Raw genomic sequence first — 24,696 nt, forward strand, 5'->3', positions numbered from 1 at the left:
CCATAGATAAACAGACTTCAGAAGAACCACCAAAACAGCTTCAAGATATAACCATAGATAAACAGACTTCAGAAGAACCACCAAAACAGCTTCAAGATATAACCATAGATAAACAGACTTCAGAAGAACCACCAAAACAGCTTCAAGATATAACCATAGATAAACAGACTTCAGAAGAACCACCAAGACAGCTTCAAGATGTAACCATAGGTAAACAGACTTCAGAAGAACCACCAAAACAGCTTTTAGATATAACCATAGGTAAACAGACTTCAGAAGAACCACCAAAACAGCTTTTAGATATAACCATAGATAAACAGACTTCAGAAGAACCACCAAGACAGCTTTTAGATATAACCATAGATAAACAGACTTCAGAAGAACCACCAAGACAGCTTCAAGATATAACCATAGATAAACAGACTTCAGAAGAACCACCAAGACATAGATAAACAGACTTCAGAAGAACCACCAAGACAGCTTCAAGATGTCACCATAGATAAACAGACTTCAGAAGAACCACTGAAACAGCTTCAAGATTTCACCATAGATAAACAGACTTCAGAAGAACCATCAAGACAGCTTCAAGAAATAACAACAAAAATACCAGAAATGGTAAAAGAAGTACATGAAACAACTGCAAAACAAGAAGAGGATATGCCTTCAGAGATAAAATCTAAAGTTACTCCTGAAGCAGCTGTTGAGGAAAATATTGTCACACCAGTAGATTCTCAAGGAACAGTTACAGAACTTGTTGTTTCCGAAGTTGAAGGTGGAGAAAGTGAAAAAGAACTGCATGATTCTCTCAAAGAAGAACCTATTATCTTTCAACAAAAACCTCAGATTATTTATCCTGATGGTGCTATAATGAAAGCTAAAAAGGAAACTTTGGAAGAACTTGGGAAACTGTTAGAACAAGATGCTTTAATTGATAAAAGCACTCCTTCAACGATACCTTCTGAAGGTAGTTTTTATCCAACTTTTAACTTAACATATGTTTAATTTTATAATTGAAATATTTCTTTATAACATGTTTAGGTATTTATCATATATTTTCTAAGGCAAAATATTGCTAATTTTTTTCGGATATGGTTCTTTTTTTCCCCTTCATTTACTTTGTTATTTACACAGTTGATTGATGACAAAGTGTTAAACTAAGGAAATTATATATTCTTTAAAAATAAAATAGAGTTGGTTGTTTTTTAAAAGATAAATGAATGACATTCTGCACGCTGAATGAATAGAGTGATTATGAACTGATAATCAAAATGTCATTTCTTCAGACAGTTGTGTGTTAAACAGTTTCAAGTTGCTAGACAAACCTAGTTTATAGATTCATTACTATTCAGAATGTATTAGGTTGAGGAATAATTTGTGAGCATTTTTAAATAATTTCATTCAAGCATTGCATGCAAGACTTTACAATACTTCAATGCATGAACACATTACATCCAAAACATTTATTATGATACTTTATTTCATGTAATACCTAGGTATATAGTATGCATTGTTTTAAACGAAATTGCAAGATATTAAATGCGAAAAGCAGATGGTGTCGAAAATGCTCGATTTTGTCCACTTGACATTCCATTTAATGAGCTGAAAATGAAAGCAAAAATTAAAGACATATGAAAATCAAATACACCATCTATTAGAGCAAAAAATTATCTACCAAATGACATGAAATATTTTGCGAAAGCGTTTCATTTATGAATATATTTTTGTAACTTGAAAAAATGCTCACGAATTATTCCTCAACCCAATAGATACAAATTACAACTATGACAACTTATAATTTGTGTTTTGTTTTAACAAAATTATTTTCTTTAAGTAAGTAACAAAATTAAATATGGAATAACAATTTCATAAAGAGAAGTACAGTTTCAGTGTTAACAGTTTATTTCTTTGTTATATTTACTTCATTATATTAAATGTTTATTGCCACACAAAACCAAAGACTTGTAACAACAATGACTGGTGTTCTGAAAACTTCTCAGGACCATTAGGAAGTATTTGTGTATTATTTTCTTTATATATTTTTTTTTATCTTTTAACTTTGTTGGGCATGATATTTTTTAAAAACATTCAACGGGAGATTTGGAACTAAATGAGCATTCTTTTGTTTCAAAAACCTACAAAATATTTTATTCTTTTCAAGCTAAAGGACTTCACTTCCCAATTTTAAGGAGTAAAAAACTTTGTTATTTTATAACAGTTTTACTTCACTAAGCAGGAAAAAATTGCAGCTTGACTTCATTTTGTACATGAAAGTTTGTTTATTTTGCTGTAGACACCCAAGAAAAACAAAAAGTGGCAGTGACAGAAACTCCAATAACTCGAGAAATAGCAAGTACTAAGCTCCCCATCACAGAGCAGATTATTGTATCTCATGAAAGGATTTCAGGTAGGCTATATAGGGTCTGTGGTTCTTCTTTTGATCACTTGCTATTTTTGTGGTATATAATGCAGATTGATTGTATATATGTTTCCTTGAAAATTAATCTTTTACCATATATATTAATTTTCTTGCATTAAATGTATTGGTATGTGGTTTTATGTTTTTGTGTTGCTAGCATAGTTTATGTGTGTTAAACTAAATGTAATTTTACTAAGTTTTTTTTAAAACTTAACTATATATATTGTTCTTCAAATTAATTATAGACTTAAAACTACTGAAGATGAACTAAGCCTGCTGCTAAATTTTATCTTGCATGCAACTCAGTGCAAACTTTAAGGAGATATCTCAAATGCTACTTTTTCTCAAATTTGTTTCTCTAACTTAAATTCAAATTAAAGTATATTTCATTTAGTCATGAATCATAATATAAGACCTTTTACACAGAAAATATGAAGGAAACTTAAGCGTTAGCCTATACATTTCTTTATTTGTCACATGTTCAAAGGATTATCAAGTATTCTATACAACTACTGGATTAAAATAATATAGTTAGATGTTTCTTCCAATATTGTAATTAAGCTTTCAAAAATTTGTATACTTTTATTAAGTACGAAACAGGTCTAACTTGTTTATGTAAGAGCTTCTAAATCTAAAACTGTGACCATGTGCTTGAAACAGCTGAAGCAAATTTAAGATTGTTTTTTTTTTTTTTCCTAATTACAGTCACTACTTTGCATGGCTTAAAGTTAACATTTCATCAGCGTTATACCAGATGCTTGACCTAACAAACATAAATTATAGCTTATATAGTCGTTTCTGATTAGACATCATAATACAACACTGGTGTACATGTGAGCCTTTCAGAAGGGAGCTGGATTAGTTTTATGAGATGAGCTATCCTTGTATTTTGCATTAATGTAGACTATAAATAAATATGTAACAGGAGAGGAAGAGCTTAAAAAACCAACTAAAACTCCACCCCCTACACCAGTGGACAAGGAACAGGAAGGTATGTTTTCTTACCTTTTTAATAACATTACATTTTATGTTTGTGTTTGTATAGGAAGGGTTCTCAGTGTGCTTACTAAAAATACAATATTATAATAATTTTTCATTAGAGTACTAACATAACATTTGTATCAGTTTCAAGAGACAAAAGTAATAAAAAAAAATCATCATGTTTTCTATTTCTGAAAAGAACGACAGAGTGTATGGTCTTCTCAAAATTTAAAATTTTATCTGCTTTAATGAAATTAACTTTGGTTGAAATAAGTTAAAACAAGCCACTGAATGTTGTCTTTCTTCAGAAATAAAATACAAAATTTCAAGCTTCCTATTCACATTGTCAGTGTCATGAGTTTTATTATGTAGTTTTATTTTGCTTATCTTAGAAAAGTAGTACATGAAAGGTTTGTATGAATATACTTTTTCATAATTTGGATTATTTGAAAATGAAAGAAAATGTTTTGTAAACTTGTGTGCAGAAGAACATTATGCTAATGCAATAGTAAATTGGCAAACAAGGATTTATTAGATTGATGAATACTTGAAGAGATGGAGCAATGTTCTATTCAAACTTGTAATATGTTCTCTACGTAAAACAGTTTTCATTTTGCTTCCTCTACTTTCTTTTGCAGTGCTCTGACAATGTCTCTCAAATTATGAATCACTTTATGTATAGGGTGTCACAGAATCCTTGACCCATAGAGAAAAACACACAATTTATTCTTAATTTATTCATTATTCAAATTGTATACCATAGACAGCCATACACGTATCAATTTTTGAAATTTGTTTTTCATTTTAAGAATTTAATGTTTATATTTCCTATGATTTTGAACGTCTGGGACACCCTGTAAATTGAAATTAGGTTGCTAGCAGATGAATTTTTCCAGTAACCTTTACATTAAATTTTATCAGTTTTTATTCTATTCTATATGCAGTAAAACCAACCACATTAGTTTTGACATTTTTGGCAATTTTTATATTTGCCTGTTGTTAGCCAAGTAAGCTTATCGATTTCTTACTACAATATTACATGACTTATCTGGTATATATATATATACATAAGCAACATAAAGAAACAGAATTTATCTTTACACATCAAGTATTACACATGTATCAAAATCATCATTTAATACCCAAAGTAGCAGTTTAGCTTTTGAGTTGGCTGACCTATATGCCCATGGGCTTAATTGGTTTGTGTGTTTACTTGTTTTAAGCAGCTTTTCTTAGTTTTGCATTTAAAAATTGTTACATGAAAAAAATTACAGGAAAAACAGTCTCATGTAATTTAACTTACACTAAATCCTGAAAGTTTATTGTTAAATTTACTTGTTAATACTGTTATGTTGTTAATTATATTTCAGCCATTGATGCTAAATTGTTGGCTGAATGGCTTGGCAGATAAAAGCTTGTGGTATGTTATGCCACAGTTAGTATTAAAAGCATGATCCATCTTATGTTAAGACATGTACATGCTAAGTCACAATAAAGCTTTAAACAAATATACATTCTTTATGTATGCATTATCATGCTAGTTTTCTTGGAATGAGCCATATGTTTAATTATGAAGTGTGGAATTAAATGTTCATTATTATAAAATATACATAAGTCTGGAAGTAAAAGTCTGCTTAATGCATATAAGATTTATAGAACTATCCTTAAACCAAACAGTTTTACCTTATTTTCAAGTCCTTGTCACAATTTATATTTTCTTGATCCTGCTGTATTAAACTATATAGCATTTTTTCTCAAAAGAATAAAAACATTTCTGTCAACAATTAACTGATTAGTTGCATTATGTACACAGAAAATGAAGTAATAAAGAAAGCCAATTTATTTCAGACATAAGACTTGTATGTTTGTGTGCACAGTGTGCCATACAACAATTTAACTGTGTGATCATTATTTTGAATACTTTGATCTATTCTGGGAATTGGTTGTATTATACGTAGTGTATATTTATTGTTTTATACAAATGGTGAGGATAATTGAAAAATCATGCTATTTATAGGCCAGCAACAGGTACCAGACACTGACAGAAAAATGTATACAACAGAGAAAAGTCAAGTTTTGGATGATGGAACAGTTAAACACAGCATTACGACTGTTACCAAAGAAACTGTGGTTCATGGTGAGATATGATTATGTTTTATGAGCTGCTTTTTGTTTCAAGTTTTAAAAGCAGTAGTTTAATTATCATTTAAAAAAAATTAAGATTAAGAGCAGAAGCAAAGCATTTTATATCAGTTCCTTAATATTATTTTTTCCAAATGAAAGCATTCATAATACATGCATGCTGTTTAAATTATTTCAACAAAATATTGTAATTTTGTTTTCTGGAAATGAGACTGAATGTATATTCTCAATTTTGGAATTATTTTGTTCTATACACACATTATCAAAGGTCAGCAAGTATGTTTTATTTGATAGATTATACCATTACAGGTAAACAAAACAACTGAAAGCTGAATATAGATGGAAACTGGACAGCCTTGAACACTCATTTGCCATAAAAGTGTAGAAAGTTTGTGCGTGTGAGCGTAAAGAAAATTTACATCAAATTGTCTCCCACCCTTGAGTACATATCCATTTGATAACATTTTCTATCTTCAACTTAGCTGGATTAGTGAAAGGTGGTTAAGAAATATAGCTTTAAATAGTAGTTCTTATCTGGTCATTAGTATAGCATTTGTTACCTACTGTAAGTACATTTCACCAACTTGTGTCCCACACTTGAGTATGTATAGATATCCATTTGATAACATTTTGTATCTTCAACTTATCTGGACTAATGAGAGATGGTTATGAAATATGGCTTTGAACAGTAGTTCTTATCTGGTTATTAGTATTTGATTTGTTAGCTACACTAAATATGTTTCCTGTTACATTATCAATAAATATCTTATTTGTATTAGTTTTCAGCACATTTCCTAAGTAAGGTAAAAGGATAAATAGAAGTGATTGCATTTGAATATTTGAAGGGTGAACTTGATTGGGATAAGATAAGTGTCATTCTCGTGAAGTAACCAAATTTCTTTTCTTTTTTCATACCTTAATTACCTCTTGTCCTATCTAATATAGTTTGTATTTAATCACTGAAAGTACAATTGACTTAATTTTCAAATGCTTTTATGACACAATAGGATTAGTTTGCTTGTCATCAAACATGTTGTTTAAAATTGCATTTACAGTTGTTATTATTATGATACGTTACAACTTCACTGTATTTTTCTGTAACTACTTGCTTTTTAATAAACATTATTTAGTGATCATTTTCTCAAAAGTGAAACCTGATTAGCAAATGATATTTTTGATAATTTTTTCAGAAGTATTACTCATCTTTCCAAAGAACTGCCAAATATTTTTTAACATATGCCTGGGCTTTGAATGAAAATATCATCCATATGTGTCACAATATGTAGTATGTCATTCCATGTTGATTGTGATTCTCCAGCAAGAGGAATGTGACACATCCTTCATGTTCAGTACTTACCAAGAACACTTTGTGTATACCAAAAGCTTATTATTTTCCTTGGTACTGCTGTGTTGAGTTGTGTTTTATTCTATTAAGAATTATGGAATTTTTGCACTTATCATTTTCAGCTTTTAATTTAACATTTGAAGCATCATCTCTCTTATCTTTACTTTCACAGTTTCGAGAGAGATAGATGCAGATTGTTTATTTAATGTCAGTTGGAGGTTTTGATATATGTATCTTTTATATTTCATGATTTTTCTTAATCATGTACATGATTTTGAAAACTTGTACTGAAGTTTGTGTTACTTTTTTTATTTGAATATTCTCTATCATTGCTAAACAAACCACTAATCAGATTCTGAAGCTAATAATTAATCTCAATTTCACCAATAACAAAATGACCAAACCATAAATACTGTAGACATACCAGTTCTTTGATTGAAAAAAACAATGCAAAATTCATAATAATAATTTCCATTAATTTAATATCATGGAGCATATTGAATCTGTTCTCCCATATCCATGTTATTTAAATGTGAATAATCATTTGGGTGCCATTGAAAAATGACATAATGCTACGGATGAGATGGTGTCTGAGCCTATGTTACAATATGCTACAGAGGGTAGAGCATGTCATGAACAGTGTTACATAAAATAGAGTGAAAATGAGTGTACTTTAGTGTACTTGGATGTGAATTCAAGACATCTTTAAAAACTTGAACATTTCCAAACTTAATGAATGTATAAAAGTAGTGAATCTAGTAACAATTCACCAATGAGAAAAAAACTTGTAACAAAACCTTTTCTAATGATGTGACCTGTAACTTGGATGCTGTAAGAAAATGTTTAACTTAACACAGAGTTCATGTCACAAACAGTTCATAACAAAATGTACCAGACTTAAATGGATGGATGTAGTCTCCTACTGAGCAATGCTTTCACTGCCTTCCCTGCTAGTGGGCAATACAACACACTACATGAATTTTCTTTTTCTATCGTCTTATGCTCAGAGAGGAGCTCATTTTTTAATTTCTTTATTTTCAGTGTGGGATTATTATTATCTTTTCTGTGGAAAGGTGAGTAGTATTTCTGAATTTAACATTTTTCTTGAAATTTTGTTTCAGATAGTTATTCATCTTTCTACAAAACTACCCACCCTGCTTCCCTACTGAGTGCTTTGTTCCTTCAGAAATGAGCTTTTGGTATAAACAATGTGTTAAAGGGCAGTACTATACATGGATGTATTGCCTTCCCATTGGTGGAGAGCTACAGTCTAAAACTGATTGCATCATATATCAGAACAGTAAATCCTATCAAGTGTAGGAGTTGAAATTTTTTATAACAGCTTGGTATATACACAAAAAAATTCTTTTCAGCAATAGTACAAAGTATTACTTTGTTGTACAGAGAGGTGAGTATCAAACTAAGATACATTTTCAGATAAAGAAAATGTTAACTTTGCATTCTTTGAAACCAGTAAACATCCATAAAATCTTCTAAAGATGTGTGTTTAAATTCAATACAGTAACATAATGCATGTTGTAAGGATAGAGACCTAACAAGAAACCAACCTACTTTATGCATAACAACTGTTAATATCAGTAGAGTATTAAAGGAAGATTTCTTCCTATGAATATCTGAGTATAACATCATAATTATTACTTGTTTTATTGTTTGTAGTTTTAATTGTATAGATAACTTTATTCTAAAAAACTGGTTAACCTGTTCTTTCCTCTGTGCACTTATGCAAACTTTGTTGTAAAACAAAGTAACCATAATATATCTAACCAAACTGTTCGTTTTTTCAAAACAAAGTAAATATATATATTTTTTCTAGCACTTGCTTTCCATTTATTTAATTTTATCTACAGTAAATGCGTTAACAGTTGTTTGTTTGTAACTTTACACATTTTTGTGCTGCTATGCATGTTTATGTCTTAAATAAATGTTTTTTAAGACTTTATAATCTGACTTGTACTTTGTTTTATTGTTTGGTTTCTTAACTAAAGTTTTCTAAGAATATTCCAATTTTATTTGATTTAGAAATACTACAAGGTGTTCAGAAAGTCACTGTGCAGTTTTGTAATCATATGTCTATTCAGGCTATTTCAAGCCAGCAACTGTTAGCGGTGTTTAGAAGGATCCAAGTCTGTATTGATGCCAACGGGGGTCACTTTCAACATTGTTTATCATTGTTATTCATATTTACCTCCTGTGTTCTATATTGAAACATGTCTGTTAATAAATATGTAAGTGCACAGTGACTTTCCGAACACCCTGTATGACCATAAAATTTGAAAAGACTTATTAAATGCAATTTAAACTTCAGTCTTTATATCTAATGCAAAATACACAAATGTGTTTCTTAGCATTTACATCTTCCTCTCAGTGTAATCCCTTCATATATGATAATTCTCCAGTTAAATGTATCGTTCACCATACTGTGGTCTATTTGATTACTATGTAATGATACTAGTTAAATGTATCATTCACCATACTGTGGTCTATTTGATTACTGTCTTATTTAATACAAGCCTCTGTACTGCTTGCCTTCCATTTTCTTCTGTTGCTCATTCACCAAAATTTCTTCACCCTTTTTGTGAAAATACTCATATCACCTCAATCTTAATTCCTGCTCCTTCTCTCTCATATTATGAACTGTCACCTTCTGTCTAGTTTTTTGCTTAGCTTGTGATCTCTCAAAGTCACACTTAATGAATCTCAACCATCTCATTTCTATTACTTCCAACATTTTCAGGTGACACTCCCTTACTATCCTGACCTGGTCTGCCTGACCAGGGTTTTGTATAATAGGCTTTTGGGCTTCATTGGCAGTTGTCTCTCAAATACTATCCCTGTGATCCCCTGTCATGCCCCTGTGCATAATATTTTTATTTTATACTAAGAAAAATGCACATACTTTTTTCATTGTTTTTACGTTTTATGCGAACAAAGGCATTTTGAGCATTTCAGTAATTTTGCTTTACACTGAAGTAATGAACAAGTTTAGAATTAAGAAAATGTTTTTAATAATAGCTTACTGTATCAGTGTAATGAATTTAAACAGTTGTTTTACTAGTTTGGTGTTGTACTCATTAAAAATACATTTGAACCATAAATTGGTAGTGTTAACAACTAACAACGTCAAACAGCTTGATAACTTACACCAGTTAGGCAAGTCTGATAATGTAACTTTCTACCACTCCTGACAGTATTGTAACAAACTTATCCAATTAAAAATTAGATAACAAAAAAGTTTCAGTTAAAGATCTATCATTTACTGTCTTTCAATGAAAGTCCATTTAGTTAGTTTTTACACTTTTTGAGCCACTTCTTCAATAACTTTAAAAGCAAGCTGTTAGGGAAACTTGATGGGATGCACGTCGCTAAATTTGCTTTTGGATCTCTTCACAGTACAAATCATGGTAGGAGACCTGTTACTCTCTCTTTAGCTAGTTAGGCCTGACTGAAAAGTTACAATATAATAATATTATAGCACCAAATGTGATAAATTAATTGAAAGTATTTTTTTCAACAAAAATGACTATTTTCTTAAATGTCATTACATTCTTAATGAGCACATCAAATTTACAAAATTCACACAAAATCTAGCATATACTACAAAGCTAAAATTTTAAAAAATTCTTCTTTTAAGGAAAATATTATCTATGACATAACATACATTAACATTAAACTCATTGGTTCTATTCCTGATATATCACATAACATAATACCCAAAACAAAAAGACAATACTATTATATATTTAAAAATGGCTGGTATGGGTAGAGAAAGTACTCGTAGAAGAGTGAACAATGTTTTGACCTTCTTCACTCCTCTACTAGTGCTTTCTCTACCCATACCAGCTGTTTTTAAATATATAATTTTCTCTGCTAGTGGGTTTTCTCATCATTATGAAAAAAAGAAAATACCTTTAATAATCTACTATTTCTAACCTAAAAACATTCAATTACAATTTCAGTGTATTTCTGAATACCTTTTTTTAAAAACTTTCTTTTGATCTCACTGTTAGTAATAGCTTTACATTTTCTGTTTTCTTAAACTAGTTTTTGTAGTCAGTTTTGTTGCATTTCTTTAACTGAAAATATCCACCTAACCACTAATATGGTTTATCATAATACTGTCAGAAGCATTACAAAAAGTACTTTTAAGCAAATACTGTAAAAACAAAACAAAAAGAACCATATTTAATGCATAATCCAGTATAGATAACGGTTTGTAAACACACAGCAGTCTGTTAACATTGCATTAATGTGTCCAAAAAGAACATAGTTTTTATCTTTATTAATAAATTATATAAATAGCCATTAATGGCATTGCTGTGGGTCTGGTGTGGTTCCTAGTGAGGCAAATTTGTACTTTTGCTTCCTTGGTAAATAGTAATTAACTAATTGTCTGCCTAAGCACACATGTCCAAGGTTATCAGAACTATATTGGATTCTATTATAATTTTGGAGATAGTGTTCCTTAATTATTCAAGTATAATTTAATTGAGATGTTAATTTATAGAATTTTTCTCTGTGTCAGTAATTCATCTTTCTTTTCTTTTTCAACAAAAGCTTTCTGGTATCAGACACAAAAATTACCAGTTTCTACTCTCTATAAACAATAATATTCAAAGGATACTTAGAAGATTTTAAAAAATAAGATTCTCTAAGTATTCTTACCAGTTAAAAACAGTTCTAGTACTTCCTGTTATTATGGTTAGTACAGATTCAAAGTCTTATAAAACTGCCCTGACTTTAGGTTCACAGGATGTGGTCACCTTATATAAACAGAAAAGGCCTTTCTTATAATTCTGTAACAAGTTCTTATTGTTCTTAGCAATTTCCATGTGCTACTTTTGGATCTATGCTTACAAGTTAAGTCACACTTCACCATGTTATTTTTCCCTCACAAAGAGTTTCCTGAACTATTGATATCACTACATGTTGATAAAAATGTCTGTTCTATGTGTTTTAAAGACTACATTGGCTCTACCACCTGAGGCAGAATTTTTTATCCTATAACATCATCTTACCAAAGTGAATGTGATTTTCCAATTAAAGGAGAACATTTTTTGTATTATATTTGTATGTTTCTTTGAGTAAAATCTATGTGACAACGAGTCTGTTACAATTACATCATTGTGCCTGACCAATAACATAGGGTGACCTGACATCCCTAATTTCTGAGAAGAGCCCTAGGATGAGGAATGTTGTCCTCAGGAGAAAAATGTTCTGAAACAGATACAACTGTTACTGACATAGCAAGCTTTTCTAGTACTTCCTGTTATTATGGTTAGTACAGATTCAAAGTCTTATAAAACTGCCCTGACTTTAGGTTCACAGGATGTGGTCACCTTATATAAACAGAAAAGGCCTTTCTTATAATTCTGTAACAAGTTCTTATTGTTTATAATCACATTATATAGTACATCTGCCAATAAGCCCTTTTATTAACTTAATCAAGCTTAAATATTAAACATCAACATTTATAAAGTGCTGTTCAACACATTGAGAGTGTAAAGGTTTGAAGGAGTTGATTTTTTTTTTTCATTTTGCTAAAGCTGACATTGAATTTAATTAGGGATAGTTGAAAACTTTTTTCCTTATTTGCCTTTCACAGTTTCATTTAAATGTATTAATTGAAAAACTAATATATTTTACTCTTTCACAATTCAAGTATATTTGAGTAAAATTTTCATATTTTCATTGTTGTGCTGCCTCTTTAACTGACCTCTTTAGATACAGTATATGATTTGTAAATTTGCATCAATCCATACTTGTGCTAGGGTTACATATCACACTAACCATTTCATAGAGTTTATACTTGCTTGCCTGTGCTTCTTTGTTACCATTCTGCCTTGGATGTGGATTATACTTAAGTAAAAGGGTGGTAGAGAAGTTTGTACAAATTAGTATGGGATAGAAATTAATTTTTCATTTAAAAAGTTAATATAGGATTGTAGGGTACTGTACAAGGACTTTAATGTGACTTATCTGTATGGTACGAACACACAACCCTCAGTGAAGACATGTTTTTCTCTCTCTGCTTCATCCAAATGGTACAAATAACCTACAAAGCTTACAAGTAACATAAATGCCTTGGCAAATTGTTTTCAATGTATTAATAAAAGTTGTTGCTGTTCTTTTCTTTTGGTGCCCGTGTTTAATTTATTTTATACAAAACATTTCCTGAATCTTCTTTTTATTATGAATCTTGATATGTGCTTTTCATACATCAATGTGGCTGAATATCACATAATTACTATTTCTAAACTATGTCATTTCTGCCTGTTCCCAAATGACTTGTACTTTTTTCTTGTGATGTGAATAGTTATTTATTAATGTGATTAAGATTGTGGCTAAAAACACCATTATGGGCAAACTTTCCTTACTAATAATTTAATTAAAATAACAAATGGTACTGATACACATAGTGAAATAGAAATATAATATTTGATAAATTTCTTGAAACATTCTCCAGAGAGGTAATATGGTATAAATGGTCTTTCTGTTACCTGAGAAGGGATACCTGCTGAAAATTATCAATCTTGTGACAATATAAATATTTTGTACTTTATTTCTGTGATCAGCTCTGTTTGTTTGTTGTACATCATATCTCTTTACTAGTTTACATTATGAACCACCTCAATCACATCTAGCAAAAAGTCTTTTTTGACTAAATCTAAGTAATTATCTTAGACCCACTTTATACTATACTTCTTGGTATCTAATACTGCCAGTAAATTACATTGAACTGACTTTTGTAATTAACCTGTTTCAATTTATGTTCATTGTTTCACTTGTTTCTGTTCAAAAATAATTCATAAATTCATCTAGTACTCATTTATTCTTACAATGTTTATATGTACAGTTATGATATTAAAGTGGAATTTTATCATGTAATAGGGCAAAATTAAAGTAAAAAACAGAAACCTAGGCATTATGTATTATTTTTCCATAATATCATTAACTATGTCTACATTGAATGTACCATTTGAAAAGCTGGTAATGCATTGTTTGTAAACAAACAAATACACTTAGCATGATAAAATTATAAAATGCCTTGCTAAAGGTCATTTGAGAAAAATGTCATCCATTTAATTCTTCTTTAGGATAGTTTTAACCATCTTGTATTTTTCAGATTATAATTGTTATGCTTGTATAACACTACATGTAATGGTTAAATACTAAATATATGTTATGTCAGAATTTGTCTTCTTAAATTTGCCAATAGAAGCACTGAAAACTCAATGTTAACCTTTCTATGGATCTCCTAGATTTAAGTGAGTTACCAGAAGAATTGTGCAAAAGAGTTGCAGAACTTGCTGAGGCAGAAGAAAGACATTTGGGAGATAAAGATGGACGACAAGTGACAGTTACCACAATTAAAGAAGATGGAGAAGCACAGCCAGTTGTTACCACAATTTCCAGTATTGGTACATCTAAAACATATCCTGTTGAGAAACACATTGTAAAAGGTAGGTAACAAGACAAATAAAAATCTAATCTCTTTAACTGCAAATCTGCAAAAGTTTTATCAATTTCAGGTAATTAAAAGGCCCAGCATGGCCAGGTGGTTAAGGCACTTGACTAGTAATTTGAGGGCTGCAAGTTCAAATCCTTGTCACACAAAACATGCTCGCTCTTTTGGTCATGAGGGCTTTATAATGTGATGGTCAATCCCACTATTCATTGGTAAAAAAGTAGCCCAAGAGTTGGTAGTGAGTAGCTTTGCACGAAATTTAAAACAAACCAAACCAGGTAATTAAAAACAGCAAGAAAATTGATAATTTATACCATAATTGAACATTAATGCTACTGTACATTTCATGACTCCTTAGTCAAAACCTTTTTCAGTTGGAGAAACTTCACTAAAGAATAACAATAAAAAAAATTAGAAATTGAAAAGCTTTTAAAATGTCCTAATTGTTATGGAATCTTGAAATTAAGGTTCAAGACATGGAAGTATTAGTACAAGTAGTGCTAAGTTAACACCATTTAATTGAAACACTAGTACCACATAGTTTAAGATTAATAGCATTAGCTCTAAACAACACAGAAAGGTATTGCTACAAATACTATTAAATTAATACTGGTTAACATAGAGTATATCTTAGTATGAATATACAACACTATATTAAGATAGTCACACAATACTGTATTGAGGACAGTTAGTACCTAGTGGGCATTGCTTGATTTACAGGAGATTACCACATAATGTAAGACCATCACATAGCACTGTATGTGAGTACCATATGTAGTTTAATGAAGTTTATTGTTTAAACAAGATATGTGTATCGCATAATTTGTTTATCAATGTTAATTATACAGTGGATATTAAAGTACTACTGTGTTATAGAACTTGAGAGAAGTATTCTTCAAAAACTATAATAATAATGAAAGTAAGTGTTACATAACAGTTCAACCAAATGACAGTTTATTAATAATTCTGAGTGAGTTGATCGTTAAACTTTAAGACTAGTGTGTGAGACACTATTGCTTTTGTGTTGTTTTTCTTCTTACTATATGCACATTTCTCTTAAAGGTGCACTAACCTTTTTTTTCATGTGAAACGTGTTCAGCTCAGTTAACTTTTGCTGATGTATTTTTTATCAATATTTCATATATGTAATTATTCTCTATTTTACTAGTTATTGATACTGTGATAATTCTTACTGCTCACTCTCCTTTATTGGTATATAATTGTGTTTAATAATACTAATAATGATAATATATTTATGAGACATATGTCTATACTGAATATGTACTTAAATTTTAAAGAAAAAGTTTCTTTTGTGTAAATAAAGCTCTGATCACATTTAGCCTTTTTTGTTTTTTAAAGAAAATTAGTTCAACAAAAGATGTTTTATAAGTTTTGCAAATTTTTGCGTGAGATCACATCTTGTAAGAAATTTAATGAATGATGTATATGTGTTTGTGCTTCATTTAAGTTTCAGCCACATTACAGAATGCACTCCCATAAATTGTTGTACAACACCATTCTCTTTAAGAAAATAAAATTTAAAAATAGTCATAAATGTAAAAAAAAAAAAAGTGTCCAGTATATTTTTATCTATTGAATGGTATTTTTGATGCACAGAGTGATGCAAAAGACATGCCCAATAGGGGTTTCAAATAACAAAATAAAGTTAATTATTTTTTGTGTATTAAATTAAACAGTTTTGTTTTATTGTAATTTGCAAATCCATGTGGAGTGCAAACTTTTGCACCACCCTGTATGTGTATCTTATTTTGTATATTTTTATTATAATAAATTATGAATAAAACAATTAATGGAAGAGGAAGCAAAATCCAAAAGTCAAATATCAATATATGATACAGTAAACATGAGACAGAATCAGATTTTATGAGAAAAGAGTTTTATAATAATTTTTGATTAATTTCATGTATGTTGAGTTTTTTGTTTGTTTTACAGACTAGCCTGTACAGATTGTACTTCACCTTTCTAGGAAGCTTGATGTTGTAGATATTCTATTGTTGTTTTACATAGTTTTTAAACATAAATTTCTCCATTATTGAAGGATGTAGAGAGTACTGGGCTGAACATGATTTCTAACTCACATTTCTTGCTAATGTGTTTCTGTAGTGTTTAGTTTGCCACCAGTGGATGTGTATGTTGAGTGTGAGTGAATGTGGGTAAATAAGTTCTAGTCAGTATTATTTTGATCATGTCTGTACATGCAGTTTTATTTGTAGAATTTGTGTTGTTTCAAGCTCAAGGTAAGTCTTGTGCATTTTATTTTTGTTGACTTGGTTATTGATTTGCACTATTTAATTTGATGTACTGAAATTTGTTTTTGTTTTGCTTTGCTTTTAATGATGCACACATACATTCAGAAACTTTATATACACCATTTTTACATTATCACTGTCCACAAGCATACTCAGTTTAATTGACTTTATGTATATGTTACAAAAAATAACATTTTTCTTTATTAATCTGTGCCCTTCAGAGGTTTTCCTGAAGGAGGAAATCAAAATCATTCAATATATAAAAGACCGGTCAAGTAATAAAACATGTAACAAGTATTATTTTTAGCATTATCCATGACATGAGACTAACTTTTTTAGTTTGAAATTTATTAAAATTCTTGATATTATGATATTGAAAATAATTTGAAAAAAAAACCAAAAAACAGAATAAGACCTGTGAAACTAAAACTTTGTGTAAGATCTCATTAAAGGTTGTGAATTTACTTTATCACATGATTAGTTGATGAGTACTTTATTTTTGTTACAGTCAGGTTAAAAAATTATAAATTATTACTTTGTTTGTTTAGGTATATTTTATCATGTGCATATGTCCATAATTTCCATTGACAATAACTGATTGAAACCTTGTGCCTTCTGTTAAACCCTCAAGCTTTTGCACACTACCCTTGTTACTGTTCGAAACTTAAGTTAGAATAAATGTTCTTTTTTTTTTTCACTTGGACAAACATAATTATTATTTAAAGAGAGCCTTTTCTCATTTCATGTAAGTTCAATTTCTGTGCAAAACTGATCTCATGCAAACTGTTATAAACAGTAATGGTGTTTTTTGTCAGTAGTTTTTGGTTTTTGTGAACAATATAACCTATTAATGAATCTTTTTACAAGCCACCATCTTTTTTTATTATTTTTCAATTTTGCCAACCAAAGAGACATATTGCTTTTCAATAGAGCTGAGTGATTAATTCAGTTAATTAATATAATCAGTTAGTTGAAAGTAAGAGATTAATGAGCCCAACAATTAATCATTTAGCTAATTCCACCAGTCACTCAGCTCTTTGTTTTAATTATATTTTCTGAAATCAAAACATTAAAGACAGTATACATGCAGTCTGTTTAATAGTGCCTTCAGTTAACAATAATTATAGTACTAAAAAAGTTAAAACTCTCAATTTTAAAACAATATTATTCTTGCCAATTCATTGAGTAATTAGACTTATAATCATACAGTTATTTCCATGGATATTTGGTACTATTCATTGACAGATCTAATACAACTTATCTTTACCTTTGCTTCACTTGTCCAAAACAATACCTAATCTATATGAAAATACCAGCACTTACTTACAATAGTCTGCACTAAAAATATTTTAAGTATTATAAAAGTACTTACATTAGTTATAACAAGCATATCTTTTAAGCTTTATTTTACTTTTTTTTGCATGTGTAGTTTTTATTTTCTATATTTATTTTAGAGAGCTAGACAAAACAACATGTTAACAATATTTTTAAAAGTAGGCTATTCCACTGTTTGCAGTTTCAGCTCTCTGTTGTTGTTATCACTTTCTCCTGCTTCCTTTCTCCTTTCCTTGTCTGAGTGTCTGTGTGTAGACCGAGAGATTTGAACCTGCGGTGGCATCCAGAGAGGTTTACTAAGCAGTTTTGGTTCATGAATGAATTTCCTGTCACCAAACTTGTAGAAGCACAGGGAGCAGACCAGAAGCAAGTAACATCAACAGTCATGACATCGAGGACCTTCCTAGGAGCACTTAATCTGACTGGGAAGATGGATGGTAAGAAGACTGAAAAACAGATTCTGATGCTTTTAGACAATGAAGATCAGATAGAAAAAGAAATGAAAAAAACAGACACAGTTTTAACCTCCCAGGCTGCAATTGATAAATATGGTTTTAAAATAGATACTAGTAATACAGCACTTACTGAAAGTCAGGCTGTTTGTTTAAGAGATACAGGTACTAGTCCAATCCAAACAGTATCTTGTACTGACAGAGGTATAAGTCCTATTGCAGTATATGCTCCAAGAAATGTTCTGTTTAAAGGACAGCCCAGACCATATGCAGGTACTTCTGAGTTGCAGATTCAAGGCACTTTACAGTTTGCAAATGAATTATCAGAAACATCACAAAAACAAGATAGTGTAACATGTGAAGAATGTCCAAGAGAAATACTGCTTGATCGCAAAGTTTTTGACACTGTAGATGGTAGGGCAATTTCAGAAAGTAAACTAACTCTTTCTAGCTTTGGAACAGGAAGGACATTAGATATTCATTTCAAAACAGATTCTCAAATTGAGATATCTTATCATTCAGATTTTTCTACCCCCAAACCACTTGCCTATCATGTTGGGATTGGAACAGATGAAGAACTGTCAGAACAAGGAAGTACTTCTCTTAGTCATTCGCTTGCAGAATCAGCTGTTAGTCCTCATAAAGTAAAAAATATATCCCATATTTTACCAGGTCATATAGAACAAAAAATGAAAACAAGAGAAATAGGAACATCTGCATCTAGAAATAGAATATCAGAAACATTTGATGCTGCCACAAGCCCCATTGCTGGACCCACTTCAGAAGTTGCCATATCGACAGAATCACCAGAAAAGAGTGATATAGCATCAAGTCCACTTTTAACAGAATCAAAAAGTATTGGCTTAAGTCCTATGTCAGATGCAGGGTTGGAGATTCTCAAAGAGGATATTTCTGCTCAAACTGTATCTCCAGGCTCTTTGTCAGTCAGTACTAGTCCATTAGTAGAGTTAGACCCTGGTAATTTGATTAAGTCAAGCATGGAAGAACTGAATTTGTCAAATTTGCAAGATGAAACTAACCAATATTATTCCTTTGATAGTGACCTTGAATTAGAGGCAGGAATTGAACCTAAAAAGATTGACAGTGACACTACTTTGAAAACTTCCTCACTTGACATAGTTTCAAAAACTGAATTACCAAAAGAAACCATACTACAAGACTCAACAGGTGACAACTTAATGTTCTCTCATTTCTCAGATGAAATCTCAGTCTCAAAACCTAAAGAGGAAATTAAGGAAACATCAGAGTTTTTAATTACAAATAGTGTGCTTGACCAACAAGTAAAGAAGGAATTAGAAAAAATCAATGAAACCTACAGTTTGAATACAACAGAAAGGATAGAGTATGATTTGACAGTTGAAAAACAATTGTTGGAAAAATCCATGAGAACAAACTCACAAATTATTTCTGATGTACTTTTTACAAGTTCACTTGAGAAAACATCAAGAGAAGAACAAGAACAAAAGAAAACAGAATGTGAAACAAAGGTAATGGAATCAGAGATAATGAAAAGGAAAACAGAAGATGCTATTGAAGTTGGAGAACTACAAATAGAATCAATGAAAACAGAAACTAAAACAAAAGTTGGAGAGCCTAAAATAGATACAGAGAAAATAGAAAACAAAATGGGAATTAAATCACCAGAAAAAAAATTAAAGGAAAGAGAATCTCAAATTAAAGTTAATGAAGTAAAAGTACACTCAAATAAATCAGATCATGAAGTGAATATTGATGTAACAAAAATAGAACCAAAGAAAGAATCTGATATCAAATTTAAGGAGCCAGAAGCAGATACAAAGAAAAAAGAGCCTGAAATGAAAGTTATTGAGCTAGAAGTAGAATCAAAGCAAACAGAACCTGAAGAGAAAATTGATAAACTTGAAATAAAAACAAAGAAAGCAGAACTTGATATGAAAATTAAGAAGTCAGAATTAGAACTGAAGAAAAGAGAATCTGAAACTACTGTTATAGAATCAAAAACAGACATAAGAGGAAGAGAATCTGTAATAAAAGTTGGTGAAACAGAAACAAGATCAAAGAAAGCAGAAATTAAAATGGAAGTTGACATATCAGAAAAAGAATCAAAGGAACAAGAATCTGAAATTAAAGTTGATAATGCAGAAGCAAATGCAAATAAATCAGAATCTGAAGTGAAAATTGAAGAAGCAGAAATTGAACCAGAGATAGCTGAACCTGATAAAAAAATAAGGAAGTCAGAATTAAAATCAAGAAAAAAAGAAACTGAAATGAAAGTTGGTGAGCTAGAAGTAGAATTTAAGAAAAAAGAACCTGAAGGGAAAATTTGTGAAACAAAAACAGAACCAGAAGAAGCAGATCCTGATATAAAAATTAGGGAGCTAGAATTAGAATCAAAGAAAACAAAAACTGAAAGGAAAGGTAAGGAGTCAAAAACAGAAGTAAAGAAAAAAAAACCTGAAATTAAAGTAAATGTTTATGGAGAAGAATTAAAGAGTATAGAACCTGAAGAGAAAGTTGAAGTAGAAAAAGTACCAAAAAAAGCAGGACCTGAAATGAAAGTTGGTGAATCTCAAGTAGGCTTAAAGAAAACAGAAACTGAAGAGAAAATTGAACTAATGAAAGAAGAAGCTGATTTGAAAATTAGGGAGCCAGAATTGAAATCAAAGAAATCAGAACCAGGAATGGAAGTTGAAAAGTCAAAATTAGACTCAAAGGAAGCAGAACCTGAAGTGAAAATTGAGAAGCTAGAATTAGAATCACAGAATATAGACTCTGAAATAATAGTTGAAAAACCAAAATTAACATCAAGGAAAATTGAATCTGAAAGAAAAGTAAAAGAACTGGAAATGAAAACAAAAGAGTCAGGACTTGCAATGAAACCAGTAGAATTGGAAGCAAAGCCAAAGAAAACTGAATTTGAAATTAAAGTTGAGGAACCAGAAGTAAGTGTAAACAACATAAAATTTGCTCCAAAGTCGAGTGAATCAGAACTCTCTGTGATACCAGTAAATAAAGAATGCGAGTTTCAGCAAATAAAGCCAGAGATTGAACAAACAGTACAAGATTATGAACAAGATGAAAAAGACAAGTTTGTAATAAGATCTGGTGTATTAAAATGTGAAATGGAGTTCGATTTTGGTTTGAAATCAAAAGAATTAGAAAAAAAACATGAAGCACAGCAAATAGAAGAAATTTCTAGTGTCCATGTTACAGAACCAGAAAGGTCAAAAACCTTTTTTAAAAATATAAAAAGAGAATACTTTGTAACTTCAGATACATCATCATCAACAGAGTTTGATATTTCAGAGATTTCAGAAACAGGAATGGATATTATTTCTGAACAGCATGTTGAACATGAAAAAGTAGAACTAAAAATGGCTTTTACTGGAAAGGAAAACAAACTCTTTCCTGGTAAAGAGGTGCAAGGTGATAAGTTACAAACACAGCAGGTAGGAATCAGGTGTTTATTCATTGAAACTCCAGAGGAACTCTCAAAGAATTTAGTAACTGAAGTTCTAATAAAAGAATCGGAAGAACCAAATGAGCAAGTGTTTGAAAATGAAGTTTTGAGATCATATGAAGAAATACAAGAAGGAAATGATAGAACAGGAACTATTTTAACTGCTCCAAATGGTGAAGACTATACTGAATCAACAAATAATAGGGCAATAACAACAGTGAAAGATGAAAAATTGTCCCTTTTTAAGGAAGTGAAGCAAACACCAAAACAACCAGTTGAATCAGATACAATGTTGTTAAATGATGTTAAATTTGGTAATAGGAAAAGAAGCAGTATTTTAACACCAAAAATGGGGGATAGTGCAGGAAATTTTCAGAAAGAGACAAAGGTTGTTTATACAGAAAATGATCTTAGAATAGGCACTCAAGAATTTGCAGTCGAAACAGAAGAGGAAGCTGTTGATATGAAAAGTCAGGATGTTGTAACATTGGAAGACATATGCAGTGCCCTGTCCGACTTACCTGAAACAGACAGCTTGACCTCAGTAACTTCAACATCATCATCACTTGAAATGGTCACAAGGCAACAGGTAGCAGATACCATTACTTGTATTTCATCATCAGCCAAAGAAGCATCTTTAGAACTAGAGTCTACCCAGCAGGAAAAAATAGAATTTGCAATGGATCATAAAAGAAAGGAGGATGACAAGCAAAACCATTTCCTCAAGCAGGTATATTCAGAAGATTCAAGTGATTTTCAGACTTTCCAAAAATCTGCATCACAAAACATGGTAGATTTTACATTGTTTTCTGAATCATTAAATCACATTTCAGAATCAGAAACTACTGAAAGCTCAGGCTCAAGTGTTTCAACACAAAGAGAATATTATCCTTTAACCATTGCAGGTCCTTCAGAACCAACAATAATATCTGGAACAGATATCACTGAACAGACTAGTTCATTTCAATGTAAAGATCTGATGGATGATTATGTCAACAATAATGATAAGAAACTCGAAAATTTTGATACTAGTAATGTTTCATGCATCAAAACTGAGAGTCAAGTTTCCCATAGCATATTTCCTGGTATCCAGCAATCTGAAAGAGATAAAATAGCTGAAAAATTTGAAGAAACACAAGAGATTCCCAGAACCAGTTCAGTTGAAGTGACAGTACATAAAGAAGAACGAGTGGCTGAAAATATTGAATCATTTTGTACAGCAGAAAGTGTTGTTGGTGTTAGTGAAGAGATTTTAGATCTGGACTTTTCAGAAGAGGTTCTTCCCAATGAAGAAACTGTAATGCCAACAAGAGAACGTGCTGAAATTGTAGAAACCTTTCCCATGTCCTTTATAACCTACCATGTACCATCTTGTTATGTAGGAGAGGAGCAAAGAATATGTAAAAGTGATGTTCTTCCAGAAAGTCTAATTCTACATGGAGAGACAAACAAAGATGCCTTTTTTGATCACAAACATTTCAAAGAAGATGAAATAGATGACTCTTCTGAATATCTCTCGGAAAGAAAAAACATCTTGCACACATTTTCTCCATCTTACAAAGAGGAAATATGGGAGAAAAAGGAAGCAGAAACATCAGTGGTAACATCTCTTAAAGGTGAATATTATGTTTCTAAGCTAAGAAACAAACACAAAAATATGTACTAAGGTACTTAGTATTTCACATTTTTCAAATTTACTCTAGAAAGAATTAAGTTTTCTTATAAGACACTGATAATGGTCTCAATTTTCATCATTACTGTTGTGCTGCTATTAATTTCTGGAAATAGAATGCTGTTTTATACCATCTGTGTTATTTCTTTTTTATTGCCCTGGATATAGTACCAGATCACTAACATCAGTGTTATAAAAATTGGGGTTTCAGAATGCAAAAAACATTTAGTTGCCCTATATTAAAAAGTTTTATTGAAGTAATTAGATTGAATGTAACTTTTTTTGTCTAATGAAACAGAAAAAGCAATTTGTGTGTGTGTGTATATATATATATATATATATATAAATAGAGAAGTTCACATTGAAGTTTGGATTTAGATGGTGGAAAAATTATACAAGACCAAATAATTTTTAAATTTTTTTACAGACATTTTAATTACACTGTTTTATTAATATATAATAATAATTTGTGTTATATATATATATATATGTTATTAATGTCTGTATCTGTGATGTCGAGAAAACCCACTTGTAGAGAAAAATATATATGTAAAAACGGCTTGTTTGGGTTGAGAAAATATTTTATGTAGAGGAGCAAACAACATTTCAACCTTTTTCGGTCATCGTCAGGTTCACAAAGAAAGAAAGAGGTAACTGACCGGAAGCTGACCTTGTGTTTGAAAGGGGTTGTGTAACTGAGTGTTGGAATGTAGAGGGCGTGCTTAGATGTTTGAATATATAATTTTATATTTATTTTATTATTATTATTTATTATATTATTTTTAATATAGGTATAAAGGTGTTCCTTTGTATTAGTTTATTTTGGGCTTGAGTTGTTGTATAAGTAAGGCTTCTTTAATTTTGCATTTGTTTATGTTTGTTTCTTTATTTAATATTTGAGTGTTTTCTATGGTTATTTGACTTGCAGTGTTTGAAAACATATGAAGGTGACTTTTTATGTTCTTTGAATGTGGTTTCCATTTTTCTACTTGTTTCAAATATCATTTCTTAACCTCAAAATTACAAGAATCAATACACAATTTAAAACAGAAATCCACTGAAAAATCACCGAAACTGGACTATACATTTCTTGGGACTCAGCACATGAAACAACAAAAACCTAACATACTAAGAAAT

The 24,696-nt window shown here is 30.5% G+C and overlaps 1 protein-coding gene across 1 annotated transcript in view; it reads left to right on the forward strand.

Moving 5' to 3' along the window:
- LOC143229504 (uncharacterized) overlaps positions 1-24,696 on the forward strand; it is a 160,257-nt gene that overhangs the window by 85,866 nt on the left and 49,695 nt on the right. The window contains 5 exon segments of the mRNA XM_076461933.1: positions 2,291-2,404; positions 3,342-3,407; positions 5,415-5,534; positions 14,165-14,365; positions 18,320-23,503. Coding sequence (XP_076318048.1) covers positions 2,291-2,404; positions 3,342-3,407; positions 5,415-5,534; positions 14,165-14,365; positions 18,320-23,503 — 5,685 coding nt within the window.

This window comes from Tachypleus tridentatus, chromosome 10 (genome assembly GCF_004210375.1).
Source record: "Tachypleus tridentatus isolate NWPU-2018 chromosome 10, ASM421037v1, whole genome shotgun sequence".
Classification (NCBI taxonomy): domain Eukaryota; kingdom Metazoa; phylum Arthropoda; class Merostomata; order Xiphosura; family Limulidae; genus Tachypleus; species Tachypleus tridentatus.